Genomic DNA, 25,046 nt, shown 5'->3' on the forward strand with positions numbered 1-25,046 from the left:
TACCCCATGCAGAATTACCAACGAATATGATTTTAGTTTGTGTCGAAGTTATGATAAAAAGTTAAGTTCTTTTGTCTAAACGATTAAGAATATGACTTATGTCGTAGAATAAACTTAGCCGCACATTTGTCTTGAGACAGAGAAGCATAAACTCTAAATTTCTAGGCTAAATGATCAAATTAGTCAGATATGTTTCAACACGGTTTGGTACTTTTCTTCGAATTAATTTAGTGCAACCAAGCAGAACTATTTGTTTACATCGTTGCTATAGGATCGTCCAGAGAGCTTAATATTTCTCTTGCACCGGAAGCGGCATTCTAAGCCAGGAAGAAAAATATTCATACGAGTTAATAATAAACAAAAAAGCTAAGTGTAAAGCTGTTTATTGCAAAGATGATTATATACGCTACTTGCATATACATTTAAATTGAGAGTATGAAAGCCAGGTTAAATTAAAATATCTGTGAAATATCGAATGTCAGGTAAGCTAACTTGAGTGAAGATCGATATAAGGATTCAATTACTTTAATATGTAACTCTCGTTTTTGAACTTTACCAGTTTTAACGGTGATTGGCAATAACAGATTTTTTTGTTAATTTTTCGATACCACAAACATACAATTTACTCGTCTGTACATGATAGCGAACATTAATATTTTAGCTTAATATACAGGCGTAATTTTAAAAATAAAATCTTTCACAACATTAAACAAAAACATTTCACGGTTGACTTTTTTTATATAATAACAAATTGCGTCATGATAGTATCAACATGTACTATAACTATATTTAAATCCCATAGTTATAATATTATCAATATTACATAATTGATACTATTTTAATTTTTAATTAAATTAATTGATTTTGACTTATAACTGGACGCAGAAGCTGGTATGAGGTTGTGAAAAGTTCATAGAAGCAAAATAAAATGGAAAGCAGATCAGAATTTGGGATTTGTTCATTAGATGACAGTCTTATTTGCATAGAATCTGATTTTGAAAGAAACAGCCAAGTCTTAGACTCATTGGAAGATACACTAGAGGGACAAAACAGCAGTGAGAGATTAATAGTTGAACATAGCGATGAAAATACTAGACAAATGTATGCTAATGAGAGTTTGACACCAGTCTGTGATATTACTGATGAGGAAGACAAAATAACGCCACCAGTGGAACACAGGAAAAACAATCTAGTAAACTACAGTACCACTCCACGATTTCTTCTAAAATACTGTCAGTTTATTGAAAAACACCTATGTATTTCATTTGGTAAGTTTGTAAACATGAGAAACATTCATCGTCATAGTCACTACCAGGCAATCTATGAACATTAGAAATTTAAAATCACTGAAGTATACAGTAGCTATTTTATTTTTATTCACAGTCAATGGTTTCAACGACTACAATAAAAAAAAAACTAATGTAATTTTAAATACTGCAATGGAAGGATATGAGAACATAAAAATGTATTTAATATTTTAATGGCACACATAGACGATATTTATCATATGTTATGCAAGCCATATCAGACGTCATATCAGAATCAAATATACCCTGGGAATTATTTCAAAAGCGTCCATCGCCAAAAACGTTGTGATTGGTTAAAACATCCTAAACCATGGAAATTCAAACAATGACGTGACCAGTTATTTTCATTCGAGGTACGAACAATGAAATTGTTTTTATAAATTTCACTTTTTTTCATTTGTAGCTGCCACACTGGGATTGCATACATCAATCGTGTTGACAACTATACTGCTTATAGTCAAAAGTTACAACGTCTTTCCCATAAGTTTTCAAGATTTGCCATTGGTTCTTTATAATGATACTTCGCATACACAAGATCTGGCATGGCGGTATGCAATGCACTACAAAAATAAAGTCATACATCCCATTTTTGGTCTTAAGCCTCGAAAACAGCTTTCAGAAACACTCGAACTTATATTTGAAGGGGATGATATTTTCTCGGAGATAAATATGAGGTTACTGAATGAAACAGAATCAAAATTGTTCTATAGACAAGACTATCAAGCCAAGTTTTGCTACCCTAGTGTTCAAAATGATTGCGAGAAGCCCATATCAGTCCTCCGGCTCTTTGATGGCACGTATACAGATGTTGACCGAGTCTTCAATTCAGGATCATTCCAAAATGCATCAAGTATCATATGTAAAGCCGTCAAGAATAATAAAACCCGAGTTTTTCTCCTACCACTTTTGGAAAAGGACTATGATCCTTGTGATGCAAACCAGATATCGTCAAGAACACGATTATTTATGTTATCTAGTTGGAAATCAAAGGAACATTATAATGAAAATAAATATCGCGAATATCTAGTTTTCAAAATTCAAAAAGAGATAAAAAGAATCCAAGACGAAATACTAGACGGACATATGTCCGTATATTATTATAGCATTAAGATGTATCTTTATGATGTTTATCAAGAAGCATTTAGAAATATGAAATTAGCTATCGGTAGTTTTTTGTTTATTTACATATTCATGTGGTTCCAGACTAAGTCATTTTTGATAACATTTTTTGGAATACTGAGTATTTTCACGAGTTTTCTCTTCACAAATCTTATTTATAGGTTTGTTCTTCAGTATAGATATTTCGGATTTTTTCATATTATTTCTGTGTTTATAATTCTTGGAATTGGTGCGGATGATATCTTTATATTCTATGACACTTGGATACTATCAAAACATACCAGATATCCATCAAAAGCTCATCGTCTCGCAGATTGTTATTTGAAAGCAGCAAAAACGACATTTGTGACATCGCTTACAACCATGGCAGCGTTTCTTGTGAGTGCGCCTTCCCCGTTACTGCCCGTTGCTTCTTTCGGAATCTTTACAGGAATGCTCGTCGGTGTTAACTTTTTATTTGACCTCACATGCTTTCCAATCGTAATTTTGTTTCATTCTGAGGTAATAATGCCATGTTTTGTTAGATTGATTCCATGTTCAAGGAAGACATTGTCGGTAAGAACAGAAAGTCAAGATAGATTAATTACATCACACCAAAACCGAACATCTTGTGATAGTAATGATGGCTCCCAAGATATGGCTTATCACCAGCTACAGCTCCAAGATAAAGTGAACGAAGAAAATGAGACAAAAATTGACACAGTAAAACATACTGAAAATAAGAATAAAGTAGTTTGGTTTTTGGAGAATAAATTCTACAATTTTATGATTTGGAAACCAGTTAGAATAGTAATACCTCTTATTTTCTTAGTGATTACTGCGTTTTTTACATACAGTGCTACAACTTTAGAAGCTGACAGTTCTCAGGTAAGACATTCATATTTTATTTTTAGATTCCACGACTACAGAACAAAAAGGTTTCTCTTATTTCCTTATTGTACTGTGCTAGACATATCAATAAAGTGATGTGTGTTTTACTCTCTGCATATAAACATAACATCCCCGTTTTGCAATTTCCAGAAAATCGAGTCGGACAATTTTAATTGTTTTTTTTTAGCACTCAGTAGATACCACTGATGGTGTACTATTAGACCCCAAGGTATCATCAGCCCAGTTGCCATTGAAGAACAATGAGGTCTGTCTTTACTTCAAATAATTTTGAATTTCTCAGTCATATAATCATGCAAGCGTCTAACTTTTCTAGTAATACATGTACACCGCCGAAATAGTTGCCTGTTGTGTTTTCTTTAAATTGCAGAAAATTTATTTTTGCTACACAATTGAGAATCACACTAAAACAAATGCACTTTTATTCGCTTCCAGGTTAAAGTTTACAGAGAATCCAACAACTATGCAAAAGCTATAGAGCGCCATTTCTCTGGGTTTCAACAGAACTATGATGACAGTTACAACCGACTTCATCTTACATGGGGCATGAAGCCACAAAACATGGAATCATGTGACTGGAAGTCAGGTGACTTTTGTAAAGGACAGTCTGAAATCGATGAACGTTTTGATATGTCGTCCTCTGAAGCACAAATCTCACTCATGGTGAGTCTGGCATAATGCTTGATAACAGTTTTCCATTTAAAATTTTGCAGTACCAGCTTTGGTAAGCTCAAGATAATCAATTTTAAAATAAAAACTATTACAGTCTATTGGTTTGCAGATATTGTCCGCATCGGTGTTTTACAGTGCACGGAAGCGGCATGATTGACATATACCATTCTTATTTTCTTTACTATCAGAATAGGATAATTGCCTTTATTTTTTTATGAATTTATTTTCAGAATCCCGAAAATGGGGAACACTTTAACAGTACAATCATGTGATTTGTACAATTCTTTATGCCGTAACATTGTGTTACTTTATTTGCCAAAACCTGTCCTTAATGCACCTCAACATCGTAGTTGATTCAGCCTTTTAACTTTTTTGATTCGAACATCAATGAAGAGTCGTATGTAGATGAAACGAGCGTCTTGTGTACAGAATTATAAACCTTGTATCTTTTGCGATTTGTTTAAATTGAGTTTTCTTATGGAATTATATTTTGTTTTTTGTATTTGCTTGAACTATATTGATAATATGCAAGGAAAAACAATATCATTATTTGCATAAACGTGAAAAATTACCAGTTCTACATATTTTTTTTCTCTCAGAACTTGTGCCGACGATTAGAAAATTTTACAGATGAAGAAATAACATCCTACGGAATAAAAAGAAACCCAGTGACTAACAAACCAGAAATATCATGTTTTATGTCGGCCTTCTATAGATTTATACAGGTGAGAAAAGACAATGTGTTGACCACTTGAAGTATAACCAATCCGTCTTAATAAAAATAGTTCGAACATTGTGTATTTTTCTTTCAATGTCTAAAGTCGTGTTTGATAAATCTAATATGTGATGGTCACAAGTTTTCATTTCGTGTAAACAAGGAGATTATATCTAAAACATGAACGGTATTTAATTGTTTTTTGAGATCTTCAAAGTTAAAATATGCATGTAAAATTATTTTGAATCGGAAAATTAATCTTTAAACACAAAAAATCGGCAGATATTGTCTTGTGAGATGAAGCAGTATCATGCCACTTGAAATCAATTATACGTCCTACAGCTGACTATTGCAGAATGAAGATGTCAATTTCAAAGTAGATAGCTCATAGCATGTTCATCAAATTTCAATTATCATTTGGAATGTTTATCATGAAAATTACATAATTCCTTAGAGATATACACATCATCACTATTTAAAGTTATCCATGTTTACTTCAAAATAACTAAAATTAGCGCCGGTTAAGGTTTGCACGAAGTTGTTATCATACAAATTAGAAACATAGACGACCAAGATCAGCTTTTGTCTGCATTGAAAATCTTCTGTAAATATTATGAAATAAAAAAATGTAGTATTTTATTATGTATTTTCAGAATACTGGTTACCTGGAAAATATTCCATTTCCGTTTACAAAAGAATCTGTTGTTCCGTTTATGAGAAGGAATTTTCATATATACAACATATCAAGTGTACCTGAAAATTTTAACAGATATTTTGAGGTAAATTAGAAGCTTTTTGCCCCTCCTACAATAGTAGAGGACATTGTTTTCTCGGTCTATACGTCTGTCCGCCCGCCCGTCCGCCTTTTCCTGTATCAGATTAAATAAAATGTAATCGTTGGTAGTTCGCTATGAAGATGTGGTCACTTCACTTAAAATTGAATGTTTCTTTTTGTAAATTCACTGGGGTGTAAAAGCGTTGACCGAAGTACATTTTGTTTGAAGCGCGGAAGCGCTTCATTCTAAAAATGTACGCACGGTCAACGCTTTTACAACCCTATGAAATTCCCCAAAAGAAGCATTCAGTACTTATAATTACATATTTTCGCTATGATCATGAATTAACACGATTACTATCAAGTTTTTCTTTTATTTACCTGTGCATTTTATTGTGGAAACGTGTGTCATCATGTATGTTTCAATTCATGCAATTCATTTTGAAATGAAGAATGACGCGAGATTGCTGTTAGCCAATCAAAATAACGTATAATAATGAAACCTACATCGTATGTAATTATTACGTTTTAAAAATGTATGTTAAATTTGTATTTAGATACAGAGGCGGTACACGTATGATAGTGCGAGCGGGACATGGTGACATATGGACACAAAATCTTTTTTTATTTCTATTTCTAGTTAATATGATTTCCCCATTATTTGATAATTATTATTTCATACATACAAGTTTTGAATATAAATGTTTGGTGAAACATAACGCGGCATTGGTCTTCTGTCGTAAAAAAATAATCTTCTTTTCTAAACCTACGAAACCTACTATTAAGTCAATGGAAGCCAAATTTTAACATAATCAATAGGATTTGGAAGGGTCAATCACCAAAACTGTTTTAGCTAAAAAGTGCTACTAGTATATTAAAAAACATCGTTGATGACCCCAACGACATTTAAAATTGATGGCAATTATTATGTAAGTTGAAAATCTTACAAATTGTACTACACTTAAAGAGAAAATTAGAGAATGCAGACAAGTTGAATTATGGTTTGCATCCCAAAATGGTATAACACGCCATCAATTCTACTAATTAAAAGCAATTAAAAAGGGATATACGTGTATAACCTAATTGTAGTCTTTGATCTGTTATGACTACTTGCAAAATAGTTCTATTAACTTAAGACTCTGCCTGAGTTAATGGTACTCCATGATTTGCTCATGCTGCACATTTTTCCATACTTAACTGGAGCTATGCATGGACATCATGTGAGCGATACAGGTGCCAAAGAGTCTCTTACTAAAGTTTGGTTTTATATTACATATTGAAAAGTAAAATGAATTTTCATACAATTTGTAGATTCTTGTATCTTATTGGCTAAGTAATGGATATACACACACTCTAACTGAAGACTTCTTGACATATCATCGTCTCATTGGTGAGGTAACAATACCAGGAGTAACGCAACGTTTCAACAGATCGTCTTTTATTGGTAACTACAATTTCTCATTTATAACGTCACTGAATACGACTTTTTATTTTTTTACTTTTGTCATGGTATTGTCTCTCTTCGAATAATTTGTCCCTCGGTATTTATTTTATCCCCTTTTACGTAAGACATTTATTGAAAGCAAGTTTTACTATTTATTTATTTCAGTTATGTCATTGGTTATTGAATATAAAAACGTATAGCAAAAGAACGATTGGATGTCCTTTTGTTGTCTTTTCCCTCTCTTGCTAGTGCTTTGCTATTTAGGGTTAAGTTTTTAAAAATAGAAATCAATAATATTGTTTTCTCTCACGTTCTTCTTATATAGGAACGTATGGAACAAGACTGAGAGTAGTTGCAATTGAAATTAACACAACATTTATGTTTCAAAATCTTGGATATCGAGAAGGCAAACCAATATATCATTTGTGGGAAAAGTTTATACAGCAGGAGGTAAAATAGATTTATACTTGCACATGTGAACAAAATAACACATAAATACAACTACAAGTTTAAGAAATTATAATCATATAATATTAGGTGTAGATACGTGTGAACTGTCCAACTATAAACTGACCAATGAAAATAGATGAAAATTTCTCAGTTGAATCAATTCACATTTTCGAGATTCAGAGTTATGTTTTAATCTTTTCTATCATCTTTAACTAGTGATTTTTGAAACTTGTAAATAAAAGAAAAATAAAATATTTTTTTTAGTTAATATTTTCTTTTGTAAAAACAGGAAAATAGTAATTTAAAACTGTCAATTAAAGGATCCATGCAACTTTAGATTTGTCGACTGTCAAACTTCTGACTCGGGGGGAAAAACAAAACATATTGACTACCAAAGCATTCGTCACAACTCGGCCGATTCCGTACCTTCATCTAACGGAGAGTAGCGGATTCACCCGAGGATTGCCGATTAACTACCAAAGAACAAAACTATCCATACAAACACAAAAATAATAAAAGAAGAGCAACATGAACTGTACTAACCCGAATAATTCAGTCCCTCCCCGTAATCGATCTCTCCTACTTGCGAGAAGTAAATGTAGATCAGCGGAATATAACGACTGAATTATTCGGGTTAGAACTGTACTGAAACAAATTGGAATCCTTTTTTGTATTAGTTTTTTTCACTTGGCTCATGTGTTGAAGGTTTTGATGAATAAAAAACCATCAAACAATCGACTACACTTTTTCTTATATATTAAATATATATGAGTCTACAGAAAACAAACAACCAGCAAATCTAATACATATCAGAGAGTCTGACGAAGATACAACACAAACAAACAAATCAAAATTATAAAAGTCTTAAAATTTGTGCAACGTCATTAATATTAGATAAAAATATACGTACAAGATGAAATGTAATGAAATCGTATCTACAGATATTTCGGTACAACAAATGGCCTTCATCAGTGTCAGCCCTTTTTCAAATGTGATAAAACAATGAGTTTTTTTTGGGGTAATCTTTATCCAATTTAAAAAAAAATATCCAAAAAGAACGGTAAAATCTTTTGGATAACTTAAATACGTGACTCCTTTTTCAGTTCATTTCTAGAAATAAATGGAAAAAGAGTAAAAACAGTATGCAGGTTTTGTATAGATAATATGCATATAAATTTTTAATTTTTTTAAAATAGGTATCAAAGATGCCAAGTTCTATGAAAAGTGGCTTCCAATCTACTCAAGAATCGTGGCACTGGATAAAAATTCAAGAGGTATGAAGATATACTAGTTAAACTTCAAATATTACATTTTGGTAAAAACGTGGCGTTTCTTTTGACAAGCCAAAAATGGCCAAATTAAATTAGTAATTATTAGTGAAATGTTACTGTGAGCAAATAACAACACGTGCCTGCAGTTCTATATTTAGAATAAAATTTAATAACATTGGATATGATGGACAGTTTGTGTACATATATAGATAAATTAGGATAAAATATTGTTGTTTTGATTTGAGCGCCAGTTACGAGTCTTATGTAGACGAAACTTGTCTGTAGTACAAAATTAGATGCCTGGTTTCATTGATGAGTTTTTTTTTATGTCCCCGCTTTAAAAAAGTGGGGGAATACTGTTTTACCTCCGTCTGTCCGTCCGTCCATCCATCCGTCCGTCAGTCCGTCCGTCCGTCCGTCCATCCATCCGTCCGTCCGTCTGTCCGTCAGATGAATATTTTTCGTCGCATCTTTCTCAGGAACTACATCATAAGGATTTCTGAAATTTGGTTTCAGGGTTTATATAAGTCAGCTATACCGTGTGATGCGTTTTCAGATTCATCACTCAACAACAAATGCATATTTGAGCTGGAGGTATCATCAGTGAGCAGTAGCTCGCAGTTTTTTTTTTATATATGTTGTTACTTTTGATTAATATTGATGACAGATCGTTCCTCCTTTTTTATCAATATAATATACTGTTCGTAAATCCTTAATTTATGTTATCCTTTCTATGTATAAACAATGTCTTTTTCAGTAAAAAAAAATAAGATATTAAAATCGGCTTGATAAGAAAACAATATCAATTCAATTAAGAAAAACGAAAACAGTTTAAACTTACAAGTAGGTCTCTGGCGGATAGTTTTGAATACTGAATTGACAATCATACCGCATCGTCTAATTTTTGTGCAGAACGTTAACCATTGAAAAAAAGCCGTACTGCACTTGGAATATGAGAGTGGATAAACATTCTTCAACAAACCAACATCGCGTAAATATGTCTTTAAATGAATGTGCACATTATTTTGGTTAATAATTACTTTATGATAAAAAAAAGGAAAGTAACAAAAATACCGAACTCCAAAGAAAATTCAAAACGGAAAGTCTTGTATTGGCAAAATCAAAAGCTCAAACATCAAACGAACGGAAAACAACTGTCATATTCCTGACTTGGTACAGGCATTTCCTTATGTAAAAAATGGTAGATTAAACCTGGTTTCATAACTAGCTAAACCTCTTACTTGTATGACAGTCGCATACATATTCCATTATATTGACAACAATGTGTGAACAAAACAAACAGACATAATAGGTAAAAATGTAATAAATAGGGGTACAGCATTCACCGTTGTGTTATAATCTTAATCACGGTAAAAACTAAAATCTACACTGCCATACTTTTATTGGCATCAGTGAAATAAAACAATTCATCAATTCGCTCGTTTCAGAATGTGGTTGTTTTATGTGAATTGTTTGCATTATATAATACAACGGGCTTACATCTTCACTTTACTTTCAGACTCTTGTGAAATCTGCAGTTAGAGGTGTTGTCATTGGAATTTCATTAGCATTTCCAATTTTAACTATTACGACATTAAATGTGGTGATTGGCTTTCTTGCTACCATTTGTATTACTATGATAACCGTGGTTGTGGTTGGTTTAATCCCTCTGATTGGATGGAAACTAGGGGTAAGTTGAAGTTCAAGGAGGTATGGTTAAGCCTCGTGACTAAAACAAATATGGTAATTGTTATTAGGTAATCACTACACGACATGCAGAATGTCGAAAAATTTTACTTGTTGTAATTGTCTTGCGTAGAATTGGTGTTTATTAAAAAAAATGAAAATTATGAAAAAAAAAAATGAAAACAACACGTTATAAATTTTATGCGTTCGAAGCGCTTTTCTAGATTTACCTTCATCAGGAACGCCCAAAGCCAAATATTTGAAAACCAAGGATGTATAAGAACCGTTATAGATCTCTTTTTTCTTGGACTTGGTAGGGATTTCGAGTTTGACATATACTGAACGTTATGTAACTTGTCTATTGTAAGATATGGTATGTTGACCTCTAGATGACTTTGTGGTTTTGTCGTATTTTTTACTTCTTCTGTCTCATTGACGTTAACTCCATTTTTTCTATATTATCAAAATCCCAATGTTCTAGTATAAGGGTGCAAACTGAAGTAAAATTCAAAAGTCGGAGATGATAACTAAGAGCATGTCTAGTTACCGCTCGACCCCGTTCGTCAATACGTCTTAACGTCCGTTTGAAACACGTAAAGGCTACGTAGTTTGTGTCATTCGTATCTCCAAACGTTTTCCTTCAAATAGTTGTTTTACCTCAGACCTTAAAAACATTCAAGGAAGCGGACGGAAAACAAATGAATATACATCTTTGGCCTTCGTTAATTTTTCATTTATTGTGCTATCTGTAATCCCAAAAAGTTTACTTCAACATTTTACAAATTTTGCACATTGATAAAAATCGCACAAAAAATGAAGATGTGCAACTCCTATCTTCCTGAAACTGACTTAGTCAGTTTTAAAATTAAAAGCTCTACAGAGCTTATGTTGTATTGTTATATGTATACCCGACTTTAAATAGGCCTAAATAAATCTTTTATGCTTATGCTTATGCTTTGTGACATATTTGAATTTTTTTTTTCACAGCTTTCTCGTCTATGAAACTGTTATTTTTGTCATTGAATGGTTTAGATTGACGTATCTAGTTTGTAATTAAACAGTATTTTTTTCTACATTATTCAAACTACGAGTCTGAATATTATTAACTTATTTGATATATACTAACCGGAACTATATTAAGATATCTACCAAAATAAAGAAAGAAGAGAGAGCTCTTTACAATATACAAATCTTTCTATAATTATACTTGACCTTAGTTCTTCAACAATAAAACCACTCTTAAGTCTGAGAATTTTCTTTACTACCATTGTAACAATGGTAGTAAAGAAAATTCTCAGACTTAAGAGTGGTTTTATTGTTGAAGAACTAAGGTCAGGTATAATATTATACTATATTCATTCGTTTTTGATTTTATAGTATTTACTTATTTACACTAAGAATTTTTCTCATTTAAAAAAAAGTAAGAAATAAGGTTTCAACTCGCTCAGGCAACGTTTACAATATGGATTGGGCTATTTTAGTCATATAGCTCTTCAACTGTTTTGGTTCTTATAAACATATTTGGCTTGGCGTTCAAATATTCTGCTTTGAGCAATCCTGATGAAGGTACATTAAAAAAAGCGCTTTGGACGCATTTAATTTAAATAGTGTTGTTTTCATTTTTTCGAGAAAGTTGACCTGTTCACTTATCTCATTTTTTTTTTTTTTTTAGGTTTTGGAATCGATTAATCTGAGTTTAATCGTAGGACTGTCAGTTGATTATGTGGTGCATTTTGCAGAGGCATACAGAACCTCACCATTTACCCACCGCAAAGATCGTGTAAAGAGTATGTTAGAAGGCATGGGACTGTCTGTACTATCAGGGGCGATAACAACCTTTGGCGCTGCTGTTTTCATGCTGTTTGCTGAAATTCAATTTTCATATCAGTTCGGAATATTTGTGATGTGCACAATCGGAACATCTTTTCTGTTTTCCTTTGTGTTATTTCCTGCATTTATGGCATCATGGGGACCCGAGGGAAATACTGGATCAATTACAGCAATTGTGAAATCGATGAAATTAAAGTGTCAACGGAAACAGGAATATATGAGAGTTAATCGCGATGAAACGTACGATTCAGACATTGAACTATTGAGTTAATTGCAATGATATGTACGATTCAGTCATTGAACTATTGAGATTATTGCGATTATCAATACTTTCGATTCAGACATTGAGATTATTAATTTGTGATGATACGTGCGATTCAGACATTGAACTATAGAGATTATTGCGATGGTACGTGCGATTCAGACATTGAACTTCTGTTGTAGTATTAAAGGCATTATTCATAAATTCTAATGATCTTTTTTTATTCACATTTTTTTTATTTCAGCTTATTCATGAATTGTACAAGACCATAATTTATCAGTCTATAGTAACCGTTTATTGTTATGATGTTTTCGTTATTATATTTTTTATAGATATGATTATAAAAATGAACTTTATCTGAATACTGAGGACCGCGAATGCTTTAAGCGCTAATCATAGAAACATTTTGACGATCCATTGATCAGCCAGTCGAAGACTGTTATGCAGTTGTCTGTCCGTTTGGGATAACACATTTGTACACTTAAGTCTTATTCGATTTTGACATTACCTATTGACCAGAAACTTTAAATCAACGGTAATATGAGAACCTGTACAATACTTTCGGACGATTTTCTCATTTGTAATATGAGAGATTTATAGCTTTATTCAGTGAAATAAATGTTTTATAAATTCAAACATGTAAAAAAAGCATTTATTTTAATAAAGGGGATTAAATTTGTTTTTTTTTTCATTTCGGTTTTGTCTAGACTAATCTTTGTATGAGAAAGAAAAAACCTGGTCAATAAGAATATAATCATACTTAGTAGAGGACTTAAATATTGTCTTATGTTTGACAAGGCGAGTTTAGTTATGACAAGATTTACATTACTTTAAGCTGCAATTAAAAAAAATGAAATTGCCTGGAAAATCCATAAAAAATAAACCTGAAATGTTAAATATCATGGTCATTACAGTTTACTTTTTTTAAAAATACAGGAAAAAAGATTAAAAAAAATACTGAAGTCTTATAGGTAAATTCAAAAAGTAGAATTCCAAAAAATCTGACAAAATCAAACTTTAGACTTTATCAACCAACGGAACGAATGGAAAACAACTGTCATATTCTTTACTTGGTATAGACATTTTCCAAAAAAAAAATATTGGGTTAAATCTGGTTTTAAAGCTAGCTAAACCTCCCAGTTGTTTGTAGATCAGTTATATTGACAAAATTGTGTGCGTAACCTAAACAGACAATGATTGGGATCCAGCAGCAGAAACTGTTTAAACATACATCACAGACGCACTACACAACGGACTTAAAAATTCAAAGAAACATACAAGTAAATCAATAAAGGCACCAACAAAAAAGTTATTGTAGTTGAAAGTAAATCTGACAAAGACGAAAAAAAAAGTTTTTTGCATTGGAAAGTACATACAGTACATAGTATACACTTTCTCGATAAATTACAAATGAAGTGAAGTATAAATACAAAGGTAAACAAAATGAAAACAACACTGTTTAAACCTCTTGTGTCCGAATCGCACATCTGGACCAACCTGCACTAGGAACATCCAAAGCCAAAAACCCGATAGATGGATGCATAAACACCGAGTCACGTCAATAGTCGTACGACCAAAAAGGAACATTATAGCAAATTTAAAGACAAATAAAAGGAAAACTGTAAAGAAAATAAAGAAATACACAAGTTAGTTAAGCACCTAGAATCTACAACTCAAGAACATCTTGTATTATTTTTGAAGTAGACATTTCATATTTATTTATTAGGTCGTGGTACTTTCCGATGAACTTTTTGAGAAAAATGACGAGATGTTCTTTGACAAAACCCTGGCTCATTAATTTTTTGCCCAGACACTGATGACGTTTTACGAAGTCGGAGTCGCTGAATATCGTACGAGTTGAGAAATGTATACGCCGTACGCGGGATAAGTTGGTATATTGCTGCTAAGATGAGAAACATTTATAATTTCAAAATTGAAATTGTCTCGTTTGTCATACCAGAAAGATGACCGATGTAGTCAAATTCGAGATATACGTCTAAAAATGAGGCGGAGGAAGCTGTAACTTTGGTTTCTGTAAACTATAGTTCAGGTGGATATATAAATGGGACCAATCAGAAAATTTTGGATTGTTGATGAAAGAACATCATCAATATAAAATTGCGAATGGAAATGGGGAATGTGTCAAAGAGACAACAACCCGACCATAGAGCAGACAACAGCCGAAGGCCACCAATGGGTCTTCAATGCAGCGAGAAACTCCCGCACCCGGACGCGTCCTTCAGCTGGCCCCTAAACAAATATGTATACTTGTTCAGTGATAATGGACGTCATACTAAACTCCAAATTATACACAAGAAACTAAAATTAAAAATGATACAAGACTAACAAAGGCCTAATATAACTGTATGTGAAATCAAATGATCTAGATTTTTTATTTTCTTGTTTTTACAAATGTCAGAAGGAACTCCGACTCATTTGAAAATAAGATAAGGTCGGCCAATACTGGAAAACAATACTAGAATAACATTTATATTAGTACTGTGATCGTCAAATTCATGTGATCCGAGGTGCACAGTTGGTTTCCATTGAAATGCCAACCTGCTAGAAAATTCGACCTTAAAATTCAACAAATATGTTGTCAATGAGAAACTCCAGCATACTGATAACTTGTTCTTAGGTATAGAATATCATTGTCGGACTAATTTTTAACAAAATATGCCGAATAATATCCCAAAACAATACTTTTGTAGCGGATGTTACCATTTTTATGGAGGAAAGCATCGCGGAATATTTCTTTTCAGGAAGGACGCGTTAGTAGGAAAAACAGCAAAGAAACACAAAGAAAAAAAGTTGTCAGAAAACCGAATTATTTTCCTTTATCAAATTTTCTGTCACAAAGTACAGAGACTTTCTATACTAAGTATAGAAAGTCCCTGCACAGTAAGATGGCTAAACTCATTAAAGATATCAGGCTTATAATGTGTTACGCCAAACGCTTAAACAAAGCGTTTACAAACAATGCATATACTTAAGGAACGGCATTGGTCCAAACAACAATTTGGCTTTGAGCGTTCTTGATGAAGATAAATCCAGAAAAGCGCTTCGGACGGATGTATTTTATCAAGTGATGTTTTCATTTTAAGCAAGCGCTACAAAGACACCAAAGATGAATTTCTCAACTAATTTCTCCAGTGCTGACGAACAAAATCCTTCAGCTGTAGTCAACTTCCAATATTTGGAATTGAATGCATAAAAACAACAATTACATAAATCGGAAAACACAATACTTACATCATCAAGGTGCTTGATTTTCATTATTGATGATATACTAGAGTTATGTTTGATAACCGTCTTTTTCAACAGACAGTCGGCAATCCTATGAGACCCACTTCGCTCTTTTTATTGTATTGTTCCTTTATTTATATTAGATATGTTTTATAAAGGGGCTTTTCAATGAGAATAAAAAGAAGTTAGCATAAATATTTAAATTCAGGTTACGCTTTGCTGAGGACATTCTTTCACTGAATAATTCAAAGTTTTGTTACTATGTTAATCTCATCTTGTATCCAAATTGAACTTGAAATTAAGGATAACACTGATACGAGCAGGTCTGTTTCGTTTCCATCCAGAAATTTTCAGTGAGTGCCGCCTGAGAACTAAACTTTTACGAGCAGCAACATTCCAGAAGCACTTTTATATGGAGTATATAGCCTCCTGGTAAACGATATTCCAGGGCTTGCATTTCTTTTCATAATCATGTTTCATATAATGTATTTATAATTGATAGCAACCATGCATGCACTAATTGTTGTTTATTATCAAAGAGCTTAAATGTTGATCTCTATATATCAATCGTTTCTGGTTTTCTTGTGTTGTTGAATTGTTTGTTGTCGACATTAAGATCATAAAAATACATACCTTACATCTGTTTTGTTATATTTATATGGATAAATTTCCGGCATGCAATACCATTTGGCATATTAGTGTTTTTAAGATACATGTAATTGGCCAAAACGGTTAGATTTGTATTTTAATTAAGGATGTACTTGGGTGAAATTAAAAAAATCTAGAATTTGAAATTGATATAATAAATCAGAAGAGCATTAGTTAAGGAACAAAATAAGCTAAAAATATTGAACAGTATATATGTTCCTGTTTATGGAGCTCCTTTTCAAGATATTTAATTTTTGAAAAATGGCGGGAAAAGGTTGACTCGGACTTTTACCTTATATTTGCATTGATATTATTTGGGTCTCAAATGGAAAGAAAAGAAATCTAGAATCTGCTTAAATTTTGGCACATGACCTCTTATGAGCTATTGAAGTCTTATATGAAAAGAAAAATGGGTGTTATGGGGCAAAATATTTTACCTTGTATCGCAGGAAAAAAAAACAAAGAGTCCGAACATCTGACAAAATTTCCTAATCCTGACCTAAGTACATCCTTAACGGGATTTCAAAAGGAAAATATCGGTAATTAATTAATTGATGTAAGGCGGGCGCGCGACCGGGCGGCTGTCAAACAGTGTCCGTGCAATAACTTGAAAAGTTTTTGACGAAATCTTTTCAAATTTAGATATGTTGTTTCCTGTGACTAAATGAAGGTCAAGTTCGATTGACACGTTTTTAGCTTACTAGTATATCGTTGTAGAGTTATAGGCCTTTAAGTAGCGACAAGTGATACTTAGAGCGTTGTCCGTGTAATAACTTGAAAACGCTTTGACGAAATCTTTTCAGAGTTAAATATGTTGTTTCCTGTGATTAAAAGAAGGTCAAGTTCGATTGACACGTTTTAAGCTTACTAGTATATCGTTGTAGAGTTATAGGCCTTTAAATAGCGACAAGTGATACTTTGAGCGTTGTCCGTGTAATAACTTGAAAACGCTTTGACGAAATCTTTTCATAGTTAAATATGTTGTTTCCTTTTATTAAAAGAAGGTCAAGTTCGAGTATCATGATTTTAGCTTCTATCATTGTTGAGTTGTAGACCTTTAAGTAGCGAAAAGAGATACTTAGAGCGTTGTCCGTGCAATAACTTGAAAACGCTTTGACAAAATATTCTAAAATTAAGATATGTTGTTTCCTGTGACTAAAAGAAGGTCAATTTCACGATCATTCATACATTGACCATCCATGTATTACAAGATAACAACCGTTTGAAAGTGGGTTTCTGGAAAGTAATTAGAGTGACTACAAGATTCTATGGTTTCATATTAGATAAGGTTATACTCTCATAAACATATTTTTTTCATTATTGACGTCATGATTTCTGCCTACCCACCCCTGCTGAACAAATGTGTGCACTTATATACTCTCTTAAATTCCAATATAATGTCACTTATGATAAATAGTTCAAGACTTTTCATAAAAATATGTTTATGAGAGTATAACCTTATCTAATATGAAACCATAGAATGATTTTAGCTTCTATCATTGTTGAGTTGTAGACCTTTAAGTAGCGAAAAGAGATAATTTCACGATCATTCATCCATTGACCATCCATGTATTACAAGATAACAACCGTTTGAAAGTGGGTTTCTGGAAAGTAATTAGAGTGACTACAAGATTCTATGGTTTCATATTAGATAAGGTTATACTCTCATAAACATATTTTTTTTCATTATTGATTTCCATTTCTGAACCCTAAAAAAATCATTTTTTTTACTTGATCCTGTTTGGGGGTCGAAATTTGCAAATATCATTTTCATGCATGAAAATCCGGTTTGCTGTCAATCTGACAGCCTCTTGTTTTTAATTTAAGGACTATAACTCCTAGGGGGATTTATTCGGTGATGGTTTCAGTCATATTACTATTTCTAAAATTTTTATTGTTGATTAGTGTTGCCGTTTACACGTTTTTTTTCTTCTATATCATATTTTTAAGGTAAGTAAGAAAAGTCAGATTTTCTCTAACCATTTTAATTGTATTAAAAGATATCAAAAAGGGCTTGATTTTTACCCCATGGTTCTACTGTTTCATTTTTCTTTGAGTGTAAACGATCACATGAAATTTCTTACTGTAAATCATAATCATTGATAATCAACAGCATGTTTTAAAAAACTAGATAACGGAAGGTATTGTTGAATGTATCAACCAAATGTAACAATGACGTGTCTTTACTGAGTATGTATAAATTTAAACGAAAGAAATTCAAGGAAAAAAAATTCACAAAAACAAAAAGATAACAGCAAAGATTAAGCCTTAGACTTCTTAATTTTGGTTTCAAGCAAATTCAACCGTATATTATTAGAACATAAATATTTCTTTAGAATATATCAAGAACACCTCACATAAACGTGCAACAATCGAGATAGCATAATTTAAAATTATAATGATATTTTTTTTTATAGCAAAATCTTATATGGAGTCATCTATTTTATTAAAATATTTTGCGTTCAGATTTATCTCTGGAATAAACTTTTATTTTTAAAAATCGTTTGCTGGTGGCTTTTAGTCCGGTCAATCTTTGCAAAAAGGCTCAACATTAAAAAAAAAGCAACAGAAACATCTTGAGTGTTTTTATGTCAAGGATGTCATCATTTTTGATATACTAAAAGTCTACCAATATAATAGCGGTGGAAATTGATGATTTTGGGTTTATATCATGTTTTTTTATTAAAAAAAAAACCAATGAAAACTAGAATTTTGATATTTATGTTATAAATGGAGCAACATATTTTATTATGATATAACTCTACATGAAACATAACACACATGATTGTACAAGGAAGCTGACAAAATTGCATTACTGGAAATTACTATTTTGAGTCAAAACCTAAGTTTTATCATGAAATCTCCGGATACAGGAAACAGAAAAGTTTGTCAAATCAATTTATTTTAATAAAAATTTATAAAATTTAGTTCGTTGTCCGTTCATGAATATTCATGACATGTGACCATTCGTTTGCACTTAAAACCCGTGCGGTCATCTTTCTGACCATCGACTCTCGCTATAGCCTAAAGAAGAGACACGTGTATTATGTCTGAAGAAGAAATTTCGGTAGTTGAACAAATGGACGAAAGTCAACTTTTAAAAGAAGACGACAGTGATCTTTCAACAGCTGATGCAGTTTCTTTATTTAATAGTTCTTTGAATAAAGCTCTTCAAAGACAGAAAAGTGAAATTTTGTCGGAGTTCAAGAAGACACAAGTAAGCTCTGTAAACTCAAATACACGCACTATCACCAGCGGTCAATCCTCTACAATTGCTTCCCAGCCTCCGGCTTTTGATTTTAGACAAGAAGGGATTAAGATTCAGTTCAATTTCAACACTGACCGTATTTCAGCTTTGAGAAGAATTGAACATTTGCTAAATTCCGAGTCACTCAACCAAACACTTGATCTACAGTCTATTGTTAAAACTGAACTTGACACTTTAAGCCAGCGCAATAAGATTTTGAAAATTGCAGATCGCCATGGGTGAGATACCGTTCATGAATATCTGGACGATCCTCTTGCTGACAGTGTTGAAGATGCTTCAAAACTACGAACTGCCGTTTTCAGAGCTACCCGTAAGCGTACAGTTAATAAGCCTTACAGCGGAGGTGGTGGCAGAGGAGGCTTTAATGCTAGAGACTTTTTTCGTGGCTTCAGCAAAGAATCTAGACCCAGAAATGACAACTACAGTCAGCAAAACAACTTCCAGCAGCAGTACAACGACGGACTGTGCTTTTACTGTAAAAGGCCAGGTCACACTGCCCGATTCTGTCCCTACAAACGACGTACATTCAACAGTACCAAGTCAGCACCAGCCACTATTACAAGTGCCCCACCCCTGTCTTAATGAAAAAGTTGAGTATGATATAGAATTTAATAGTTATGAATACACTGATGGAAATAAGACTGTAAAAAATTGATTAAAAGATCATGTTCAGTTTTGGGAAGAAAGTTTAAAGCCTTCTGAATTAGTTTAAAGCACTGTAAAATTTGGTAACGTTAGTCCTTTTATTCAAGAACCTCCATCAGTTTATTTGAATAATAACAGATCAGCATTTAATAATTCTTCATTTGTTTTGAAAGCTATTACAGATTTAAAAATGAATGGCTGTATCACTGAAGTTTCAAATAAACCTTATGTAATAAATCCTCTGACTGTAGCTATTAGTGATACGAAGAAAGAGAGATTAGTTTTATATCTGAGACACGTTAAAAAATATGTACAAAAACAGAAAATAAAATTTGAAGGCGTTAAATAGGCCAAGCAATACGCAAAAAAGGTTTTTTTCATGTTTAAATTCGATGTACGTTCTGGTTATCATCACATTAATATACATCCAGAACATCAGAAATTTCTATGTTTTTCCTGGGTAATTGATGGACAAGAAAGATATTTCATTTTCTCAGTTTTACCTTTTGGACTATCTTCTGCTGGACATATTTTTACTAAAGTTGTTCGTACATTAGTTAATTTTTGGAGATTACAAAGTTTCCCGATCATTGTGTATTTGGACGACGGATGGGCTTGTGATAACAAGGAAAGGTGTTTACGTATGTCCAAATCTGTTTTACATACTTTATTGAAATCTGGGTTTTTATCAAATTTTGAAAAATCTATTTTTTCACCAGTGCAAAAATTAGACTGGTTAGGTTTTTCATGGGATCTAATATCTGGTGTTATTGAAGTTCCCTACAATAAAATTGAAAAAATACAGTTCAAAATCGAAAAAATTCTTTCAGATAATCGTTCTTCTGCTAGAAATTTGGCATGTGTTTTCGGGAAGATTATATCTTTGATTCCAGCTTTTGGTAACATTTGCCAATTGATGACACGTAATTTATGCATGTCTGTTTGCCAGAGAAATACTTGGGACTCGTATTTTGAAATTCCCACCCAAGTCAAAATCGAACTGGAATTTTGGAAAAGTAATTGTGAATATATACCAAATTTATTAGTATGTCCTATACACAAGATTCCAGAACGAATTATTTTTTCCGATGCCAGTATGTATGCTGGAGCAGGTTTTATCGATGGCAATGTTTTACAAATTGCTCATAATATGTTTAGTGAACAAGAAAGACTTAAGAGCTCCACTTGGAGAGAGTTGAAATCTGTTGAGTTTCTTTTAGAAAGTATGTTTGCACAGTTAACTGGAAAACTTGTAAAAATTTATACTGACAATCAAAATGTCGTGCATATATGCAAAGTGTGTAGCATAAAGCCTGATTTACATGAACTTGCTATGAATATTTATACAACATGCATAGTTAATAGTATAACGATTGAAGTTGAGTGGATCCCAAGATCGGAAAACGTACAAGCAGATTACTATAGTAGAATTTTTGATTTTGATGACTGGGCTGTGTCCGACAGCGTTTTTAGTTTGTTTAATAACAGATGGGGAAAATTTACTTTTTGACAGATTTGCAGACGATAAAAATCATAAGATTGCTCGATTTAATTCAAAGTTTTGGGTTCCTGGAACTCTAGGAGTCGACGCTTTCGCTTTCGACTGGTCAGGAGAAAACAATTGGATTGTGCCCCCGGTTGGGTTAGTTTGCCGAGTACTAAATCATATGTTAACTTGTCGAGCAAAAGGTGTATTGATAGTTCCTAAATGGACGTCTGCTTTGTTTTGGCCTATGGTTTGGAACAACACGGAAAATAAATTTTACGATTTTATTACAGATTTTGTTGAATTTGATCGTCCAAAACATTTCTTTTTATCTGATTCAGACAAAGACAGTGTGTTCGCTCAATCCCCATTCATCAGTAACGTCCTCGTTTTTAAACTTGATTGTTCATCATAGGAGGTCACATTCTTTTGTACGGTTCAGTGCACTTTTTTACTATCGGTTGTAAATTTATTACTACAAGGTAAAATAAACGTGTCTAGGTAACTACTACGGAATTGACCATACGCTTACATCTGTATACATTATTAGTTATATAAATTGATAGAATGGAGATGCATCTTGTGCAGTTTATGTTTGAGAAGCACCTTGTGCAGTTTATGATTGAGAAGCACCTTGTGCGGTACCTTGTGTGGTTTAACAGTAAGAATGCACCTTGTGCGGTTAAAAAATGAAATATGTACAGTGTGCGGTTATTGGATAAAAATGCACATCGTGCAGTTGTTAAAGATGCACTTTGCATGATTGTTATGTTATTATGATGTTTTTTGATTATTTAGCTAAGTTGTTGTGCTTAGTTCTATTTATGTTTCATTATTACAGGGCAGTGTAACATGGAGGGAAATTTCTCAGTTTGCGGATTCAAATCAACAATTTATTGGATGTGAAAAAAGCATTTTCAATATTGTGAGAAGCAGTAAAGCAATTTCTACAAATAAAAAGTATGATGTGTATTTCAAAAAATTTAAAGAATGGTGTGTTACATATAAAGTTATTCCGTTGCCCGCAAGTGTATCATCTGTTGCAGTTTATATTAGTGGCCTTGTACAGCAATCCGTATCTGAGTCAGTTTTATTAGCTCATTTTTATAGCATAAAGTGGTATCATGATTTCAATTTAGTGTATAATCCGTGCGAAGACAAGCTTATTCAGATGATGATCGAAGGAGCGAAGAAAATCCTTGGTAAACCAATATTGAAAAAAGAACCAATTACAGCAGATCATTTACAGAAGATAGTAGACAAAATTGGCATTGATCGTTCTCATTTGCCGAATGTTAGAATTTGTACAATGATGTTAGTCGGTTATGCAGGATTTTTACGCTACAGTGAGATTGCAAATTTAAAGATGTCTAACATAAAAATTTTTGACACTTATGTTTCTTTGAATATTGAATCCGGGAAAACTGATGTATATAGAAGGGGAAATAATGTTATAATTTCTAGAACAAATTTGTCTACCTGTCCAGTTGTCTGGTTATTGACATACATTAATTTAGCTAAACTGTCTTCAGATTCTGATGAATATGTTTTCCGTTCTGTTAGATGTTTGAAGTCAACAAATTCTTATAAGTTAGCAGAAGTTAATCGTCCTTTATCTTATACAAGAGCTAGGGAATTACTTTTGGGCACATTATCTGCGATTGGTCTTGATTGTAAACTATTTTGTCTACATAGTTTGCGCAGCGGTGGTGCCACTGCTGCTGCAAGAAATGGTGTTTCTGATCGTTTAATTAAAGAACATGGAAGGTGGCGTACCGATTTTGCTAAAGACGGTTATATCAAAGATTCTGTTAAAAAGCAACTAACGGTTTCGTCAAATCTTGGTATATAACGAGTTATAAGACATTTTTTCTTTTGGTGTTATTATTTACTCACATTATTCAGCTCACGTACACCATTACTTAACTATTTTCCCTTTGTCTCGAGGTTATAGCGAGTAGCACACCTACATTTAATCTTTTGTTCTTTGTTAATGCCATAGAATATAATTACTTTATATTCGGACGAACGTAGTGAGGGAGAATATAAATAAAATTTAGTTCGTTGTCCGTTCATGAATATTCATGACATGTGACCATTCGTTTGCACTTAAAACCCGTGCGGTTATCTTTCTGACCATCGACTCTCGCTATAGCCTAAAGAAGAGACACGTGTATTCACGGATGATTTAATGTATATTTGTATTTGTAATTATGATTACTATAATTATCATGTTTGTATTTGATACATAAGATATAGAATTAAAGGTTATAGCGAGTAGCACACCTACATTAAATCTTTTGTTCTTTGTTAAGGCCATAGAATATAATTACTTTATATTCGGACGAACGTAGTGAGGGAGAATATAAATAAAATTTAGTTCGTTGTCCGTTCATGAATATTCATGACATGTGACCATTCGTTTGCACTTTAAACCCGTGCGGTCATCTTTCTGACCATCGACTCTCGCTATAGCCTAAACAAGAGACACGTGTATTCACGGATGATTTAATATATATTTGTATTTGTAATTATGATTACTATAATTATCATGTTTGTATTTGATACATAAGATATAGAATTAAAGGTTATAGCGAGTAGCACACCTACATTAAATCTTTTGTTCTTTGTTAAGGCCATAGAATATAAATTCCGAAGAAGTTGATACATGTAAAAAATCATCCTTGGCAATCAGTACTTATGATGACATATATTCTAATCAAAAGCTTCCTTTTTGAAAAAAAAGTCATCCAAAACCGGAAAAGAAAATAAGATGTATATCATGATTCTGTGGAAACCTCTGTTGCAAAGACTTTTTAAAGGTATAGATAGAACTTACATTTCGTATAGCTATCAATGTGTAAATTGTCCAGTGCCCGAAAATTAGCAGGGAGAAGGGATTGTTGATACTGATTTAGTCGAGTTATTGGAATAAGTATTTGATATTACACAGATTATAGCTGGTAGATACAGATACAAGGAGTGGCATAATGTCTGTAAGATAATCCAGCCACTGATTATTACAGTGTTTGTATATGAAACGATGGAAATATGGTATGATTGCTAATTAGACTTTGAAATTTATAGTTGCTGCTTCTCCAACAATCATGCGTCATTTAGGAGTAAGAGTAAAGACTGGTTGACTCGGATGCCACATTGATGTTACGGTACTGTGAAATATAATCTTGATGTGCGAGCACGAGACAACCGATCCGGTTCAAATATTTATAAGATAGGAGTTGTGAAAAAGGTTAGATATTTACATCCGTCATCAATAATATACTTGACGACGAAATTAATGCTCTCGAGGAGTGAACATTTCAAATTTATGGAT

General features: G+C 32.6%; 2 protein-coding genes and 1 long non-coding RNA gene across 3 annotated transcripts in view; all 3 read left to right on the top strand.

Moving 5' to 3' along the window:
- Positions 1 to 278: 278 nt before the first annotated feature.
- LOC127738914 (protein dispatched homolog 1-like) overlaps positions 279 to 25,046 on the top strand; it is a 42,911-nt gene continuing 18,143 nt past the window's right edge. Inside the window, exons 1-2 of the mRNA XM_052250408.1 lie at positions 279 to 482; positions 886 to 1,268. Of these exons, the coding sequence (XP_052106368.1) occupies positions 929 to 1,268 (340 nt within the window). The 5' untranslated portion in view covers positions 279 to 482; positions 886 to 928. The remainder of the gene's footprint in view (positions 483 to 885; positions 1,269 to 25,046) is intronic.
- LOC127738913 (protein dispatched homolog 1-like) lies at positions 3,300 to 13,100 on the top strand. The gene is made up of 8 exons (XM_052250407.1): positions 3,300 to 3,977; positions 4,586 to 4,711; positions 5,355 to 5,480; positions 6,788 to 6,920; positions 7,246 to 7,370; positions 8,567 to 8,644; positions 10,161 to 10,331; positions 12,000 to 13,100. The coding sequence occupies exons 1-8, from the start codon at positions 3,861 to 3,863 to the stop codon at positions 12,426 to 12,428; spliced, it is 1,305 nt and encodes a 434-aa protein (XP_052106367.1). The 5' UTR covers positions 3,300 to 3,860; the 3' UTR covers positions 12,429 to 13,100.
- LOC127738915 (uncharacterized) lies at positions 21,725 to 24,317 on the top strand. Its single transcript, XR_008000217.1, has 2 exons — positions 21,725 to 23,659; positions 23,980 to 24,317. It is a non-coding gene; the product is annotated as an uncharacterized LOC127738915 (long non-coding RNA).

Source organism: Mytilus californianus, unplaced genomic scaffold (assembly GCF_021869535.1).
Source record: "Mytilus californianus isolate M0D057914Y unplaced genomic scaffold, xbMytCali1.0.p SCAF_4, whole genome shotgun sequence".
Lineage (NCBI taxonomy): Eukaryota > Metazoa > Mollusca > Bivalvia > Mytilida > Mytilidae > Mytilus > Mytilus californianus.